A 19,968-nucleotide genomic window follows, 5' to 3' on the forward strand; every position below is an offset into this window, starting at 1 on the left:
CAGCATTTAAATTTAAATCTTCCAGCGAGACATTACACCCACCATCATTAAAATCCCCATCAATACAAGTATCACCCGAGAGATCATAAACCCAATCAAGATGGTCCACAGGTTCATGACAGGGAAAAGACTGAAACAACCTATCAGTTAAATCTTTTAGATCTTCATCAAAAATAGGAGAGAGCGGAAGATTAATAACATGAATCTTATTAGAAACATCAAATCCACTAATAAGAAGATCAAAAGAAATCACAATACCGGATTCAAAAACAACATTCAACAAACTAAATCCAATAAAATCAAATGCATCTTTAATAGGTGAATGCAAGCTAAAACACTAGAGACATGAACAGGGTTTGCTTATATAAAACTATATTATTGCCTTCCAAATTCACAGCTTCAGCAGAAATAAGAACAGAGTAATTGAGCACAGGAAGAGCTATAGGAATATTTTCATTGATACCACTAGGATTATTTAAGCGAAAGATATGTTGTTCCTTAGCTAAATTCAAATTTTAAACCAGCTTGTTTTGTTCATTCAAAGGCAAGTCAATGGAACCACAAATGGGGAACATTAACGTTATTATCCGAGACATGTTTAGGCACACCGATTTTCCTCAAATGAGGATTTAATAAGAAGCACTCCATTTTTTTTTTTTGTGACATAAAGACTTACAATTAAAGCAAATTTCCAAGAATTCATTCATAAAAACCTTCTGAATGTAGCCGAATTTCTTTGGGCCTAACCAAATGAAATAATGATACTTTTTTGTAATGTCAAGTTCAACTAAAATGAGGGCCACCAACGGTCGGGAGCTCGGTGTGGGAGCTGATCTCCCAACCGTCAGTGGAATTATCCGTTTGAATCGGTCACCCAGACAAAGAACCTAATCAGTGTAAAATGCGAGGGGAAAAGAAATGTGAGCAGAGATCCGGAAAGGAGATCCAAATGAGAACAATCGAACTCTGAGATATCAAAAATTGGAGACTACTTTATCAACTTCATAAAGCAATTTTCAACATAATATGATTGATGCACAAAGACCCTACCATAATCCATATCGTTATATAACTTGATCAAGACATGCCGCTGATCTAAGAGGGTGATCGAAAATTCACCCATCATTTTCAAATTGAAAAAAAAAAGAATGGAATCTAAAATAGATATGCACAATAGGAAGTTGCCAACCAAGCAAAAAATCAAATGTCTTGGCAAGATGTTTCACTTCTCCTCTAGAATTCATAGAGCAGGTAAACCCCAAAGGGTAGTAACCTTTTGAAGCTACAGGAGAAACTAGTATTTCCGATGGACAAAAGCCGTGAACGTGATCTACCGAAAATATTGACTTTCAGGAGGATTTTCGACAGAAAACGGGAAGACGGTAAAATGTGTGTCGGAAACACGTTTCCGACGAAAATAATACCGCAAAAAATATTTATGGTGGATTCATCGGCTGTTTTCCGACGAAAATGTTGTCTCAAAAACGACGATTCCATATCCTTGTTTTCGGCGGTCAGGATCGACGAGTATCACCGACGGAATATCTGTTATAATTTTTGGCAAAAAAAACTGTTGAAAACGTTGCAACAATTCGTTGTTTTGTAGTTACCATCAAATAATCCACCAAAAACTTATATCATAAACATAAAAAATAGTCAATCATTCCTCTTAATTATTCAACAACACAACAATCTTGCAAAAAGCATATATATACCATACACATATTTCAACTTTGAAAAGAAAAAAAAATATTTAAAAAACTTTAAGATAAAATTTTTTTACTACAAAAATCACTCAAAATAATAATTAAAAATGCTTATAATATTTATAACATAATCATGTTCACTTAAATAAATTTTTTTCGCAATTAATTTTCAATTATTAGCATAATGGATAAATTTATGTGATTATATATCAATTCAACAGACACTATTAATTATTAATACACAGCCTGTGAACTCACAGTCCGAATTCTTTCCGAACGGACTAGGCACGGAAATTACCCGCTCTCTTGCTCCATTTCTCAAGTAAAGCCGTTGTCTTGATTCGAAGCTCGAACCCTGCGGCTTATCTCTTTGTCATGCATGCGTCTGCTTCCCGCTCGAAGAGCTCTCAAGCTTCAAGCAAGGATCCTCCTCCTATCAAGATTAACTTCTTTCCAATTTCATATCTTCTGCACCCAATCGACAGAAATATCTTCGGCAGTTCCTCTCACCTCTCTTCAATGCGGACATCTCTTTCAATCCCTCACGAATTCAAGATCATACAGGAAAGGCCAACAACTTCATACTTTCATTCTCATTTCTGGCGTCCTCATCGATAACACCTATCTCGCTACTAAACTTTCCGCCTTTTATGCTATATGTGGCAAAATGGAAGAGGCCCGGGTAATCTTCAATGGTATTATGTTAAAGAGCTCCTTTTTGTGGAATATGATGATAAGAGGATTTTCATGTAGTGGATTTCCTCTTAATGCCCTTTTTATGTACCGGCAGATGTTGGGGTTTGGCAAGAAGGCCGATAATTTTACTTACCCATTTGTTCTTATGGCCTCTGGTGATCTGGTTCTTGACGATGTGGGTAAAAGGATTCATTGCGAGGTGATTGTTAATGGATATGGTGCGGATGTTTATGTGAGTAATTCTCTCCTTGCAATGTATTCAAAGTTTGGAGATATGGAGACCGCTCAGAAGGTGTTTGACCGAATGCTTGTTAGAGACATAACTTCTTGGAACACAATTATTTCAGGTTATGTGTATAATGCTCATCCAGAGAAGAGTTTATCAATTTTTGTGGATATGATTTTAGATGGATTTCGGTGTGACCAGGTTAGTTTTCTTGGTGTACTGTCTGCGTGCTCTGATTTGGGTGCATTCTGCCAAGGAAAGGAGATTCATGCTTATGTTCTTCGAACTGGAGTTGAGTTCAATAGTTTTTTGTCAAATGCTCTTATTGACGTCTATGTGAAATCTAACTTTTTAGCCGGAGCAAAAAGACTGCATGAAATGATGTATATGAGAGACACTATTTCATGGAACACCCTGATCTTTGGCTGTGCCAGGTATGGTTATGCCTTAGAAAGCTTAAGCCTTTTCCATCAAATGAATTATGAAGGCATTTACCTTGATGTTGCCACCTTTCTAGCAGTATTAGGAGCTTGTGGTCAGCTTGCAGCTTTACACTTCGGAAAGAATTTACATTCCCATCTTAGTAAAATAGGGCTTGATCATGAGGTTTCCATTGGAACTGCTCTTATAGACATGTATGCTAAGTGTGGCAGTTTAGCTCACTCTTGTCAAATTTTTGATGAGATGCCCACAAAGAATCTAATCTCTTGGAGTGCAATGGTTTCTGCCTATGGACTACATGGAAGGGGTGAGGAAGCTGTCGATTTTTTCAATCAAATGAAGAAGAAAGGAATAAAGCCAGACAAAGTCACTTTCACCTCAGTTCTATCAGCATGTAGTCATGCAGGATTAGTTGATAGTGGGAAGGAAATATTTCTCCAAATGCAACATAGGCATGCAATCACTCCTTCTGTTAAGCAATATTCCTGCATGGTTGATCTTCTTGGAAGAGCTGGGCATCTGGATGAAGCATACAAGCTAATCCTTGATATGGAAGTGATGCCTAATGTTGACGTCTGGGCTGCACTTCTTGCTGCTTGCCAGATCCATCACAATGTTGAGCTGGCAGAAATTGCTGCTCAGCATGCTTTTAACGTCAGGCCTCAAGGCTTTGGTGTTTACATCTCCCTCTCCAATATTTACGCCAAAGAGAAGAGATGGGATGATGTGAAAAGGGTGCGTGGTTTGGCAAGACGAGACGGACTGAGAAAGCCACCTGGTTGCAGTTATTTTGAGTTGGATTTGGAAATTCACAGGTTTCTAGTAGGAGATAAGTCTCATCTACAATCAAAGGCTATGAATGCCACGTTAGTTGAGTTAAAACGGATGGTGAAGGAAGCTGGATATATCCCAGATACCAGCTCAGTATTTTATGAAGTCGAGGTTGAGTTGAAGGAAAAAATTCTTTAGGAATACAGTGAGAGGCTTGCAATTGCTTTTGCTCTTTTAAACACATGCTCCGGAACAAGCATTCTAATCACCAAAAATCTCAGGGTGTGGTGATTTTCATACAACAACAAAACTTATTTCTAAGCTTGTCAATCGAGAAATTATTGTAAGGGATGCTCGTAGGTGCCATCACTTTAAGAATGGAACCTGCTCTTGTTGTGATGAATGGTGAGTTTAAATATATTGATGAGCAAATGATATTTTAACTGGTTTTTTTAACTTAATGTTTCTGACGTAATGACCTTTTGCTTGGTTAAAGTTTTCTTGCACTATGTTTTAGTATTCTAAATGTCCTGTCAGTTTTTCTTTTTTTTTTTTGCTTTGATTTGACATTTCAACTTTTAAACTTTTATTTGCCTTTAAAAAGCCTTTTATTTCTCTGCAATTCTTTGAATGATGGGTTGGGGGAAGTAAAATCAGACAACGAAATAAATAAGAAATATAAAATACAGCAAAAAAGAAAGAACACCTTGATTTAACGTGGAAAAACTCGAAGCCGGGAAAAACCCATGGAGCAACATCACACCAAGAAATTTACTATGAAAATTTAAAAGATATATTACAGATCTCTCTTTTCTCTTACTCTATTCTTGCTTCTCTTCACCTTTGCATTATTTTCATAGTAGGACATTTAAAAGAAACATAAAGAAACCATCAGGAGACACTAAAATTAATGAAAAATGAAAAAGAAAATGGTCAGTCCATCTCACAACGTAGCGTCTCTAGTCTGCCTAACAGCGTCGCAGTGCCCCCTGACAACACTACAACACCGAAGTTTGGAGCACCGTAGCGCTCTGCTTTCTTTCTTTCTCTAAGCAAACTATGCAGCACTGGGGCGCTCGAGTACAAAGCGCCACAACATCCTCTGGTAGCACCGCAACACTAAGGTTTAAAGCGGCACTGTAGCGCCCCGCTCGCTATCTTTCTCAAAGCAAACTATGTAGCACCGGGACGCTTGGGTATATAGCGCCGCAACGCCTCATGGAAACACTGTAACATCGAGGTTTGAAGTACTATAGCACTCAACTTTTTGTCTTTCTCCAAGCAAACTATACAACATCGGGGCCATCAGGTATACATCATCGCAAAGCCCCAAAGAAGCATTGTAGCAACAAGGTTTAAAGCACCGTAGCGCTAAACTCTCTGTCTTTCTCCAAGCAAATTATATAGTACCTGGGGGATCAGGTACACAGCACCACAACGTTGTATGAAAAAGAAATTCTGATGCAAGGGGGACGACCCCTTGCAACCCTCCTCCCCCCTCATTGAGCTTAACCACTATAATTGAGGTACGAACCAACAATATAATATGATTAATTAACACATTCAGATTCTACACAAACTAATAATCTTTTACTTAGAAACAGATTACAATCAATCATTCTCCCGATCTGTAACATCAATCATAATACATATAGTGTGGCTCATCCCACTCTCATCTGAAGCTATACATAGATTCAGTTTATAAACTGTCACCATCTTTGTTAGCATGTCTTTTGGATTCTGGATCATGTGTATCTTCCACAAAGATAACTGACCATCTTCCAGAAGTGATATGATGAAATGACATCGAAGATAGATGTGCTTCGTCTTGTCATGGAATGCAATATGTTTGGCTAGATGAATAATATTCATGCTGTTAGTATGCAACTTCCTATTCCTTTGCCCTTTGCCAAGTTCTGCAAAGAAACTTTGCAACCACATCATCGCCTCGCTAGCCTAAGTGATTGTGATTGCAATATACTCAGCTTATGTGGTTGAAAGTGTAACAATCTTATGTAATTGGAAACCCAACTCAATGTAGTCTTTCCTAAAGTAAAGATATAACCAATTTGTGCTTCTCCTACCATCAAAATCTCCAGCAAGATCATAATTTACATATCTATGAAGATCATTCCTTGCATCTCCAAAGTAAAGTGCTTTGTCAGCCGATCCTCTTAAATGCCTGAGAATCCACTTAACCGCCCCCAATGAAGTTTGCTTGGGTTACTCATAAATATGTTGACTAATTTTGCTGCATATGTTATATCTGGTCTCGTATATATCATAGCATACATCAAACTTTCAACTTTTAAAACTTATGAAATTCTCTCCATCTATTTTTGTTCTCCTTTAAATATAGGAGATTGTTCATTAGATAGCTGAAAATAACTATCCAAGGGAGTGCAAACTGGTTTTACCTCATTCATGTTGAATCTCTACAACACCTTTTCAGCATACTCTCCTCGAGATAACTTTAGTATACCTATATGTCTATCCCTGATTATCATATCGAGAATTTTTTTCGTTGGATTCAAATCTTTCATTTCAAACTCTTTTGATAACGGCTCCTTCAGACATCTTATCTTATTTATATATGATCATGAAATCAACATGTAATCCACATACAAATGCATAATGATGTAAGTATTATCAAAATATTTAAAAAAATAACAGTGATCGGCCTAACACCTTGTATATTCATTGTCTGACATAAACCTATCAAATCTCATGTACTATTATCTTGGTGCCTGCTTTAGCCTATATAGGCTCTTCTTGAGTCTCACATTATATATTTTTATCTATGGCCACATATAATTGAGGTTTTTCCATGTACAACTATTCTTTAAGGTCACCGTGAAGAAATGTTGTTTTTACATCCATTTGCTTTAGATGTAAACTCTCCACTGTTATTATGCTTAGCACAACTCTAACTGTAGTTATCTTCACCACTAGATAGAAAATTTTAGTATAGTTCACTCTTTCTTTTAACTATAAATTTGGCCTTGTAGCGCTTGTTGCCATTAGGTTCTTCTTTCAGTCTATAAATTCATTTATTTTGCAGCATTTTCTTTCCATCTGGTAGCTCTGTCAACTCTCAAGTTTGATTCAACTCAAGTGAATTCATCTCATCATTCATAGTTTGTTCTTATTTGAATCATCAACTTGAATGGTCTCATCATAGCACTTTGGTTCACCACCACTTCTTAGCAATAGGAAAGGAGAATACCTTTGTATTGATTTTGAAATTATGTTGGATCCATTGTTTAAAATTGTGTAATATGAGGCTCGCCTCAATGCAATTCTAGTAAAAAACACATCGAAGCTTACGCCTCAAAAAATTTTTATGAGGCTTGCACCTCAGCTTGGTTGAGGCCCGCCATGCCTTATTGGTGTGAGGCTTATTCCTCACCCAATTTATATGTATTTTTATTCAAACTTACCTAAATCCTAAACTAAATCCCTGAACAAATCATGCTTTAATGCACCCCCAAGCTTCAACAACTTCCTCTCGACTGTCTTGACCTCCAACCCTCCATTTTTTCCATAGTCACTACCGTCGTAGCTGCTACCAAGGATCACTTGAAATCATCACATCATCTTTATGTTCATAAAAGTATTTGTGAAAGATGAAGAGACTAAAATAATTGAAAAAGAAGCAATTTGGGAGGTATTGGACTCCATAGGATGAGGCAGTGGAGAGGCTAATTTGTTATGATTATGACTCAAATAAAAAACCCTTTAGTGATGATGTGCATAAGATTTTTAAATTTTTGTCAACTATTTTAATTTTCTTTAAGAATTAAATGTGGATGAGTAGGAAATTGAGAAATAAGGAATTTGAAGTTGAACTTGATATTATATGATACTTTTATGACATTCCTATATTTAATATTATTTTATTATTATAATATTTGTATTTCAATTCTATTTCGCGCAATTTATCACTTGTCACTTTATCTCTTGTGCAATTTTTTATTTTATATTTATGCTGATTTGTTACTTTATAATTTAATAGAAAGTTAATATGTCATTATTTAATAAATTATTTGAGTATTATATAAAAAATTTACTTTTAACATTTATTTTAATTTAACGTAATTTTTTTTATTTTGAGGCTTATGCCTCAAAATGCCTTGAGGCTTAAGCCTAGTCTCATGAACAAAAAACACCTCAATACCCAATTGCGCAATTTTAAACCTTGGTTGGATCTCTTAACTTCAATAACATGTGTATAAGAAACCCTATGTACTTCATCAACTTTAACTTTTTGATCATCATCATCCTCTATCTCAACGTATTTGGAAAAATCTATAGAAGTCTCATTTACATTAGTGTAGATTTCATTTTCAATGAATTTAATATCCATGCTCCTAATGAATTTTTTATTAGAATAATTCCATAATTTATAGCCAAATTCATCTAAGTTATCTTCTATAAATATACACTTTGTGAGAACCCTTTGAATTTCAAGATTTTTGGTGCAGGTTCGTCTGTACGAACTGAACAAGTTCAAATCAAAGGCTATCGTACCAGTACGAACGTAAAACATCATCTGTACGAATGTGGTCTGAAGGCAATCTAGAGTCGATTGTCCCGGTACGCACGAAAAATATCGTCATTACAATCGCAAATACCTTTTTAAGCACTGTTTGACTCGTTTGGAAGAGAGAGAGAGAAAGAGGAGAGAGAAAGAGGGAAAGAGGAAGAAATCCGTATTTTGGACGACTTCGATTCGTTTTCGTCCGTCGATGCAGTTGATCTACTCTAGGTAAGACACATTATGCCTTTCTTCATTTTCAGAAATGTGAGTTTTGACGAATATTTTGATTAAAGTTTTGTGTCCGTTAGTCAAAATCGTGAATAACTTTACACCGATAAAACTTTTACCGCGTAACTTTTGGTATGTTGTAGAGATTATGAAATTGCACGTTTTGAGTATTTTATGAAAATTTTCACTGGGTATTTTGAAATCTGTGGGATTTTTATAGAATAGAAAATTATTGAGATATCGAAAAATGTTATTTCAGTATAATAAAAGTTTTGAAATGTTGTTTTACACGATCTCTGAAAATTTAGTAATTTTTTGAAATTGTTTATTTTTTATTCGTTGAATTTTCTATTGTCCGTCGATCGAATCTGATGGCATTTTTTATGCATGTCGGATTTCTTTAAAATTGTTATGATATGATATTTTGTGTATATGTGATTGAATGATATTTACTGGGAGGCATAAGGGGTCAGAATCTTTTGAGATTCTGTCTGTGTCAGGAAAGGGATGCATAAGGGTCAGAATCTTTTGAGATTCTATCTGGATCCGAAAAATGAAATATGATATAAATAATTATATATATATATGATTGTTATTGTGCTATAAGCACAAAGGGAGGTATAATGGGCCAGAATCCTTTGAGATTCTGTCTGTTTCATGGAAATTCAAAAAGGAGACATAAGGGGCCAGAATCCTTTGAGATTTTGTTTGTGTTAGGGAAAATTTGAATAACTCTGAAATGTGATTTGAAATCTGATCTGAAATGTGATTTGTAAGATTCTGTGATACGAATTTTATTCAATTCTTTGATATATATTATTTGATTATGTATGATTATATGTTATGTACGATTATCTGAATTTAGTATGATTTGTCTAATTTATGTACGATTATCTAAATTTAGTATGATTTGTCTGATTTATGTACGATTATCTAAATTCTATCTGATTGTCTGATTTCTATACGATTATTCGAATTCTGTGTGTTTATATGGATTCTGATGAATATCTGAATTATGTATGGCTATTTGAATCAGTGAATGAATTACTATATATTTCCGTTTCATGATTTTCAATTCAGTGATTTATTTGATTTGCAATAAACTATTTTTAAATCTTTAATAAAGTATTTTGAAATGAGAGCGTCTGAGAATTTAGATCGACTAGTGTGATATTGCTGAGCTGTTAGCTCACTATGGTTTTATTCATGGTTTTCAGGATCTGAAAAAGGGAAAGAAGTTATGGACTAGCCGCTCAGGTTCTGATCGAAAGTTATAGGTATTTTTATTATTTTGATTTTTGTATAGTGATGGCTAGTAACTTTTCTGTTATGTACCTTCTGTCTGTAGCCATATACTGTAATGTATATGATTATTTTGATGAATGAAAGAAATATTTTGAATGAGTTCTTCTGTATTTAAAATTTTTTAGTGGCTCTGTGGCTTAGTTTATAATATGTATCGGAAGAAAGTCTGAAAAGAAATTCCAAAACTAGATCTTGGGGTTCGCCCGTCGCAACTCAACACGATAGGATCCGTCCTGGTCAAGTTGATTTGTGACACACTTAATTGATTTTGAATCAAGCTTACTCTAAGATCTTACATCAATATGAACTTAGGATGAACAGCCAAAACTTTGAGATGAAACTTACCTCTATGCCACTCCAGGCTTCCTTAGATAACCTCTCATTCAAAGGAACTAATGGTCCATAATTGATTAGATAAATAGCATTATTCATTGCCTCTGCTCAGAATTTTTTGGGTAAACCAATATACAACCTCATTATGATGCCCCATAATTTAATTTGAAATAATTATTTTTTTATTTTGTAATATGTAATAGCCAGAGGTACCTAATTTCTATTATCAATATAAATACCAGTGAAAATAAAATTATCGATCAAAATATTAATATATACATCAGTATTCATTTTCCCAAAAATCATGTACACTACTTAGAATTTATACAATCATATCACAACTACTCTGCATTAGTACAAAAGAATAGTCAATATAATAAGAACCTAAACTTAGAGGATTCTAATCAATCTCACACTCTTGCTCCCTTGACATGACCTGAAATCATTTAATCACATATAATAAGCTCAAGAGCCTAGTAAGTAATCAAATTCTACAACTAACTCAAATCAGGGTAAAAAATCATGGTAAGAATCTAGATTAAGCATATAAGGTAGAAGGGAGGGTGTGTTTGTGGAATAAATGGTAGCAACAAGTGTCCATGATTGGAAAAGAGGGTTGGGAACTATACTGCCATCTGAAGCTTGTATTTGTTTGGGAGGTTTAACAACCAAACTAGTAAGATAGGATTCAAAACCATTTGTAGAAAATAGTTTGAGCATTTGGGCTTTCCCAATTGGATAGTTTTCGGTAGAGAGTTGGACATTAACCAAGGTTTTGACGAAGGACATAAAAAACTTGAGTTTAGGTGGTATTATGACATCACAGTTGGTGATGAGAGTATGAAGAGTAGCAGAGGAAGAAGATGAATCCACCATTGAAAAAGCAGGGAAGAAGAATACTATCATGAGAGATCTGATACCCTGTTAAAACCTGCAATCAGAATTAGCAGAGAAAACATAAAACAGAGTAAAGCAGACAAGCGAATGGATGTAGAAGAAAAGGTTTCCATTGACCCCTTTGTTGCTACAATTTGTCTCTATAAAGGTAGAGATTAGTTATTAATGAATGGGGAGGATTAGAGAGCAAATATCAGACGGTGCAGAAATTCTGCCAGCAGTAGTGCGAAGAGGTGGTAGCAGCAGTGCACATGGCTCGGCAAGCCAATGTATCCTCAGGTAAGAGTGTTTATCAGTTGCTCTTATCAAAGGCAAGGGCTAATTCAAGAAGATGGTAACAGGAACTCCTTCACAAAACATAAAAGACACTACTCTTCCTGGCAGTAGTCGAAATCCAGTAGATGCAATCAGCTTTTCGGCACGTAAGTGCTTCAAATGCCATAAGTTTGGCCACATTTCCTCAGGATACCCAAATCGTCGAATTGTCACTCTCATAGAGGATTCGAAGTACAAACATGAAGTCTCCATCGCGCAAGACGTGTCAAGATCTGAATACGGACCACCTCAAGACACCGCCATCATTCCCGCGGACGAAGGCAAATTGTTGGTCATTTGACGACTGCTGCTCACAAAAAGAACAAGTTGGACAACGCCATAACATGTTGAAAACTTAATGTACGATAAATTAGAAGGCGTGTAAAATGATTATTGACAGCGGCAGCCACAGAATATGATGTCTATGATAATGGTTGAAGAGTTTAATTTGCCTACGGAAAACAACCCGAAACCATATACCTTGTCTTGGATCCAAAAAGCTAATGAGGTCCAAGTATCTAAATGTTGCCCTGTCAATTTTTCCATGGGAGATTTTGAAGAATTAGTTTTGTGCGATGTGGTACTAATGGATGCTTATCACCTCCTCCTAAGTCGACCGTGACAATACGATTAGAAAATAATACAAGATGGAGAAGTCAATATATATTCCTTTAAACATTAAGGAAAGCAAATTATGTTAGTTCCCTTACCTGATGAGGAACCCACACTTGATCAGCAACTATTAAAGCAATCTATGTTCTTACAAGCACTCCATGAAACCAGCAAAGGGTATTTACTATTACTCTTGAGTTGAATGCAACCACACATCGCGATACTTCAGCAGTGCAAAATCTATGGCATGAGTATTCGAATGCTTTGATAATGGAAATTCCGTCAGGGCTGCCACCCAAGTGAGAAATTCAACATGCTATTGAGTTTGTTCTTGGATCTATAATACCAAATAGACCTGCTTATAGAATTAGGATGGATGGGCATACATAACTAAAAAGGTAGATTGAAGAGCTCATGTCCAAAGGCTTCATGCGGCTCAGCGCCAGCCCGTGCTGTACCCACCTTGTTGGCTCTGAAGAAGGATGGCACGTGTAAAATGTGCATTGATAGCTGAGCTGTCAACAAAATTACTGTTAAATACAAGTTTCCCATTCTCTACATTAATGACATTTTGATCAATTGCCTGACGCCACAATATTTTTTAAAATTGATCTCTGAAGCGAAAATCACCAAATAAGTATGAGACCTAGTGATGAGTGGAAGATCGTTTTTTAAACACACAAGGGGCTATATAAGTGGACGGTCATGCCATTCGTGATCACAAATACACTAAGTACTTTTATGAGATGAATGAATCATATTATACAACCTATTTTATACAAATTTTTGGTAGCCTATTTTAATGATATTCTCATCCACGAGAGGACTTAATCGAACACAAGCAACACCTTCACCAAGTTTTGTATCTGCTGTGGCAACAACCTTTTTTGCTAACATGTAAAAATGCGATTTTGTATCTAATTAGATTTCCTTCCTAGAACACCAAATTTCGACTGCTGGGTTAGAGGCTGATATGTCCAAGGTAAAAGCCATACAAACTTGGCCCATTCATCAATCTATTACCGATGTCAGAAGGTTCCTATCGGCTCTAAAAATTTGGCTCCGGCCTCCCTGTTGCTTTTTCAATGGAGTTTTAACGGATTAAGTTCCAGGGTAAATTTTGGGAAGACAGATGGTTTGTAGATAAGACACTACCCATAGATTTTGCCCTCATTTTGCGAGGACTTTATGATATGAGTTCTGGTTTCCTATATGTGCAAGCCCCTATAGTTTATTATCCCTCTCGATCATGAGATAGAACTTTTGATTTAGACTAGTCATTAATCAAATACGTAGAGAATACATTTTATCTATCATATAATAGTAGCATGGGCATTTGGAGTGGTTGGATAATTGGTATTTAAAATTTGAAATTGCACCATCTTGCACTTAAAATAGATTGTGGGGGAATGAATGATGGACCTGATCAATATCTCATGGTTCCGTTGTCCCGGGCCATCATGGTCCCTGGTATACTTAATCATAGGAGGTAGTCGACCCAACCTGACAGAAGGATCCCTATCGACAACCATGGGTTGTTTCGTCCAAGGGTACCTTGTAGACCTAAGATGAATGTTTGTCTAAGGAAAAAATTTGAATCCACCTTAACTAACAGAGGGCTTTGTATCCTATCGATTATATCATATTAATTCATATGTAAAAGATTTGATGTCACTAAGGAACATATTGGCTCTGGCCATAACTTTTATCTTGTGATGCTATTTGGCGGCAAACCACACAATTCAGAGGGTCTCGGGTCATAACCATTTATCCTGCGGTGCCATTTGGTGGCAAAACCGCCGGTCATAGGACACGTACGATATCCTTACTGGTAGGAGATTATTTGAGAAAAGATCTTAGTGATATTCTTAACTAGGCATTAGCTCTTTCTGAGCTGAAATGATTTTCAGATTGTCCACATCGGCAAATCGTTGCGGAGGGTGGATAAACTTTTTCTTTAAGTGTTTTGATGATTTATTTTAATTTTAAATATTTTTGGATTTTTGGTATTTCTTGGATTTGGAATTTTATGGGTGTTTGTGGGCATTTGAAGATACCTGAAGGTGTTTGAAATATTGGAATTAATTCCTTTGATTGATATCTATGTTCAACATGGCCATCATCAAGGTGTTTGGGGTCATTTTCATTTGTGCATTGAACCTTGTCGATTCTATCGAGCTGTCACAGAGGATCGGGTTGCGTAAGCTTTATGCTTTTGTTGATAAATTTCTTTTGTCATAGACCTTGAAGGCCTTATATAAACGTATAAAATAGATATTCTAGTCGATGCCTTGATCATGTATTTGATTAATAATTCAAGCAGTGACGACTCATATCTATCCATATAGAAGGATCAGACTTGAATTGTGGTTCATTTATAGACATGTACAGCATCCCTAGATTTCACGTGTGTGCCCATAATATGCTCGCCGAGGCCCACGCGGCGGGGGGGGGGGGGGGGGTGGGGGGGGGGGGGGGGGGTAATTCTTGAAATATTTGTAAATGCTTTCTGTCTGCTTGCATGGATATTGCGAATCATGTGGCGTGTTATAGCAGCTTGTGGATTGAGTTGTTTGCTGCTTTGTATAGAAAAATTGTCGTACAATGCTTGTTGCTTTCTGCAGGTAGCTTGTTGTGCACTAATGAATCTCATATTATACATTTGTAGATTTTGCATTCACCACGGACATGATGCCCCTGTTCGTTGCCGAGTTGCTTTACATACAAATCTTCTAACGCCTATCATAGACATTTGTATTTGTTGCAGTCTTGTGCTCGCTCACATACAACCCGTTGTATGCACAACAATTTTTTTACAGTAACTCGTAAGAACCTGCATTTACTATGGTCCTTTGGCAATTTGCTCGTAAGTGACATTTGATGTGTACGTCATGTCTCCTACAACTGTTACGACAGCCTATAGGCATGTTTGCGTTTACTGTATATCATCTGCTTTCACTTGCAAATGATTGATGTATTTAGCTGCCATTGGATGGAGTTGATTGTGTGGGTTCTACAATGTTCTTGTTACAATAACTTGTAAAAGCTTTACATTTGCTGGAGGTGTTCTGCCTCTGCTTGTAATGGGTCAGTGTATCAACTTCTTTTGCATGGTTATTGACTATAAAGAGGCTATAACCTTTACTATCTGTCACTAATCATCACCCACAGGATCATTATTGTATATAAGATGAATCCCTCATCATCGCTAATAAGCATTTGCATCTTCTACGATATTCTCCCTTATAGGTAAAAGATCCATTAAACCTTCGATACATTTGCCATCATTGCTTGTAGATAGGACCGATGAATTTCAGCATTGGTAGAAAGAAGGTTGTATTCTCCACAATTCTCTTGCTTCACTTGTGGGCATATTGCATTGATTGCATATGATTGATATAGATGTCATAGCATTCATTGTATCTTATGCATTATCATTTGTAGGAGGAATATTGTTCGCATATTGATGTTTGCTTGCCATCAAATTACATGTCGAATCCTTCTGGTTGTTGTTGATTGCATGATTGAAATAGATGTCCATTGTTCTGATTCATAGGTTGACTCGGCTGAATATTCATAGTCATTTTGTTTTCATCATTCATAACTTGCAAGCATAATGCATTGAGAGCTTGTCTTCCACTTGCTTGCTTGCATAAGATTTGAATGACTCAAATCTTTCTTAATTAGCAATTTCATCGAAATTGAAATGATAAATTTTTAACATTCCATTGGAGTTTTGTGTTATCATTCAAATAGAGCTCTTTATTGATCATTCACCTTAGTTATGTTCAAGTTCAAGTTATGCTCATGTTTATTGTAGTTCCCATCAAAATTCGAGTCCAAGTCCTTTGTAGTCAAATTGCAAGTCTTTGCTTGTATTCAAATTGTTCAAATCTTGTGTCACGACCCGACTCGACGGGGACGGATCCCGCCCGAGCCGGATCCCGACCAGCTTAACATTACATCTTGTCTACTTAATATTCAAATCAAGTTCAAGTTCGAACTCATTTCATTTAGATTAAAGTATCTTATTAATCATTTAAGTTTTGTTCAAGTCTCCTATTTGTTCAAGTCCTTATCTTTTTCAGATAAAATTTTGGCAGTCTCCCGGCATCTCTTCCGTTTAGGGGAAATTTTCGGAGTTTGAGCCTCCCGCCACGCTAGAGAAAAGCGTGCATGATTGGTATCATATGACACCGATGACAAAAATCTTCAATTCTACCACGTCAGAGAAAATCGTGCATGAGTCTTCAAAAATACATGTTTTGAAAGAGCAATTATTTCCCCAACGACATTGAGGCACGTACGAGTACTTATATTTTTGTCTCGCCGTGCGAAAAAAAATGTGCATGGCTGATTGTTCGTCGCGTTACAAGTGTCGAGACAGATTTTCTAAGTTTGGAGAGCGTTATACCTTGGCGATGGAGTTGTCGGCAGTATTGGCATACAAATTGAGACAAGATACAACCAAACAACTTCTTTTTTTTTTTTTAAGCTTTTTCTTTCTTCTTTTATTATATCCTTCTCTCTCTCTCTCTCTCTCTCTCTCTCTATATATATATATATATATATAGTGAATAATAACCATAATGATATGGATAATAATATCGTTATTATTTATAATAATATTATTAAAATAATAGAAACTATATTATTATTATCATGATAATAATGATAGTATAATTATGATAATAATATTAACATTGATATTAATATTAACAGTGATATTAATATTAGCATTAATATTAAACATATTTAATATCAAAATACTGAGGTGGGAGAGAATATTCACCTTGGCTTGAGTGGGTTTGTGTGTGTTGATTTGAATGGGATTTGGGCTTGCTATTGGGTCTTTAGATTGTAGGGAAATGGTTGTTTGGGCTTTAAGCAGTGAAGAGGGGTTCAGTCTTTATAGAGGTATTCAGTCGCAAGCTGAGTGAGAGATGCGAATGGAGGATCTGGACTGACCGTTGGAATCGTAAGGCAGAGAAGAAGTTGCGGCTGGAGTTCAACTGTGAGGGCCGACAGATGAAGGTTGGTCGTAGGCTAAGCGAAGGAGACGGCTGGCTTTGGAGGTCGGAAGTGGAGACGGGAGCTAGGGTAGGGGCGTCGGGTCGGCAGGGAGGTCGAAGGTGGATTTGCTTGAGTTCGACACAAGAGGAAGTTTGATCGGATGTGAGGATTGGCTTACGACAGGATGGAGACCAGGTATGGCTTGGGCTTTGCAAATGGGCTGAAGGAGGAGGAAGAGGCGTCGGGATGGAGGATGCTTGCGGCAAGAGGAGTCTGGAAGAGAGTTCTTGCGGATGGAAGAAAACAGAGAAGCCAAAGGCTTCGTTTGCTCGGCCTTTTAACGGGTGTGATTGACGAGCTACAGTGCGAGAAATTTGGGAAGCGATCGCGAAGCAGAGCAAGCATGCGGGATTTCAAACGGGATTCACGGGACCTCGACAGTATGAGGTATGACACTTTCCTTTTTAGTTCTTTACACAGAGGTCAACAGTTCCATGGCCTTTCGTTATTTTATAGAAGATTCATTTGAAACTTCATAATAAGGCTGAACCATTTAACCTGTATTTGATTACCCGTATCTGTTTTACTATATTCTAGAAGCTTTGTAATAGGTCTATATATTAGGCTTTGCTGTAAACTCTTGAAATAATAAAGAAATGTTTCCTTTTACCTTTCCTTTCATGGTATCAGAGCACGATGTTCCTCATCCCTGAGTTTTTCGTTTCTTGCAAACCCTCTGCTCATCTTCTTTCTTCTTGTGCTTCGTACTTTCTTGGTTCTCCATAATCCGACTATGGAGGCATCTTCATCAACACATATTGATGATACTCCAGAAATCTACGCCGACGAGAGACCAGCCATTCCCGCTGCCCTCAATTTCGTCATTTCCAACATCAAGATTATCGTTCCAGCGCAATTTACCTCCGATAACTACCCAATTTGACGATCTCAGGCGCTAAAACTTCTGACAGCTAATGGATTTGCCTCATTCCTTCTTCCAACAACATCTCCTCCAGCCAGCTATAAAACGCTCGCCGATGGCAGAAAAGAGCTGAACCCAAAACATCAAGAATGGGTTCTTGTTGATCAAAATTTGGCCGCAGCCCTCTACTCCACTCTTTCTCTGACTATTCTCCCTTATGTGATCCATCTTGCCTCGACCTCAGCCATCTGGAGCGCTTTAGAACGACGTCTACAATCGTCCAACCGATCGCGTGTCATTCAGCTCAAAAATGAGCTACATACCGTTCAAATGAAAACTCAAACTATGACGCAGTACCTGCAACAAATAAAGACCATTGTGGACAACATCGTCTCCGCAGGATCAATTCTTGATCAAGAAGATATTCTTCTTTACACTCTAAACGGTTTACCACCGTCATACAATGCGTTTAAAACAACCATTCGTGCGATGCAGACACCAATGGATCTTGAGAATCTCTACTCATTGTTGATAACTGAGGAAATAAATCTCCAGTTCGAAGCAATGCGACAGCTCACCATAGGCGACTCATCCACTGCCTTGTATTCATACAGAGGTCGCAGAAGGCGAGGAAATGAAAAATCATTGTCCCAACGAGCAAGACCGTCCAATGCAAATATCCCTCAATGTCAAATCTGTAACAAGAAAGGACACCTTGCACATAATTGCTGGCACCGCCTAAATACTTTTGTCAATCTGCCCGAAACGCCTGCTCCTAATTCGCAATCCAGAGCATTTGTCGTGGATACCGATGTAGAAAATCATGACCTGTACCTTGATACGGGTGCTTCGGCTCACCTCACCAACTCGGTAGACAACCTCTCGCAAGCTACGTCCTATAATGGTCCCGACAACATTACAGTCGGTGATGGCAGATCCCTTCCCATTGCCCACTCTGGCACTGGTATTCTGCCAACACCGTATCGTAAACTTAAACTCAACTCCTTATTTCATGTTCCTAATCTTTCTCATAACTTATTATCTGTTTCTAATCTCACACAAGATAACAATGTTTATGTAAACTTTAATCCCTCCGGTTTTACGATTAAGGATATGAAGACAAACAGAACAATTCTCTCGAGCCCAAGCAATAGAGGACTCTACCCATTCGGCTACCACATCGGCTTCATCCACAAAGGCATTTACTGCCATATCTCAAACAGCGTCGCTTTGGCACAAAAGATTGGGCCATCCCAATTCAAGAATCATCCAAGCCATATCTACAAATAACAAGAATTTTCACATTCCGTATAATTTTTCTTTTTGCTCAGATTGTACGACCTCTAAAGGTCACAAACTAGTTTTTTCCAATAATCGCACTCATTCTACTATGCCGCTGCAATTATTCATACTGATGTTTGGGGACCGTTGCCGGTTCCCTCGCATCAAGGCTTTCTCTATTATGTTGTTTTTATTGACGATTATTCTCGTTTCTCGTGGGTTTTTTTTATGAGGCACAAATCTGAAGTGTTTGAAATTTTTCGCAATTTTAAAAGTTTTATTGAAAAGCAAACTCAATTTCAGATTAAATGTCTTCGTTCAGAAGGTGGTACGGAGTATCTGAATCACAACTTCAAGGAGTTTCTAACTCACCACGGCATCGCTCATCAGACCTCTTGTCCCTACACACCTGAACAAAATGGTCTGGCTGAAAGGAAACACAGACATTTGCTTGAAACTACTCGAACGTTACTTAACAGTGCTTCTATTCCTCACGCATTCTGGCCCGACACTGTTCTAACTGCTTCCTACATCATCAACCGTTTACCCACTACAACCACTAACCTTTAGTCTCCTCTATTTAGGCTTTTTTCACAAACTGTCTGATTACAAATTTTTCAAAGTATTCGGTTGTGTGTGTTATCCGTTGATACCTCCGAACCAAAGACATAAATTGCAACCT

At 37.1% G+C, this 19,968-nt stretch overlaps 1 protein-coding gene across 2 annotated transcripts; it reads left to right on the plus strand.

Moving 5' to 3' along the window:
* The first annotated feature begins 1,959 nt into the window (after nucleotides 1-1,959).
* LOC110101973 (pentatricopeptide repeat-containing protein At1g11290, chloroplastic-like) lies at nucleotides 1,960-10,025 on the plus strand. 2 transcript variants are annotated; one of them, XR_003699821.1, is made up of 2 exons: nucleotides 1,960-4,245; nucleotides 9,826-10,025. XR_003699821.1 is itself a non-coding variant. In XM_028692507.1 (2 exons), exons 1-2 carry the CDS (start codon nucleotides 2,086-2,088, stop codon nucleotides 4,036-4,038), a joined length of 1,845 nt encoding a protein of 614 aa, XP_028548340.1. In that variant the 5' UTR covers nucleotides 1,960-2,085; the 3' UTR covers nucleotides 4,039-4,334. The 2 variants fall into 2 exon arrangements, 1 of the variants encoding a protein (XP_028548340.1); XM_028692507.1 differs by lacking the exon at nucleotides 9,826-10,025 and having other exon boundaries at nucleotides 1,960-2,388; nucleotides 2,497-4,334.
* The last annotated feature ends 9,943 nt before the right edge of the window (nucleotides 10,026-19,968 follow it).

This window comes from Dendrobium catenatum, unplaced genomic scaffold (assembly GCF_001605985.2).
Source record: "Dendrobium catenatum unplaced genomic scaffold, ASM160598v2 original_scaffold_213434, whole genome shotgun sequence".
Classification (NCBI taxonomy): domain Eukaryota; kingdom Viridiplantae; phylum Streptophyta; class Magnoliopsida; order Asparagales; family Orchidaceae; genus Dendrobium; species Dendrobium catenatum.

Excerpts from the sequence above, each read along its gene's own strand:
- LOC110101973 (XM_028692507.1), top strand. The coding sequence starts at position 2,086 with ATGCGTCTGCTTCCCGCTCGAAGAGCTCTCAAGCTTCAAGCAAGGATC. Across the intron at positions 2,389-2,496 it reads GCAAAATGGAAGAGGCCCGG|ATGTTGGGGTTTGGCAAGAA; the intron begins GTAATCTTCAAT and ends ATGTACCGGCAG.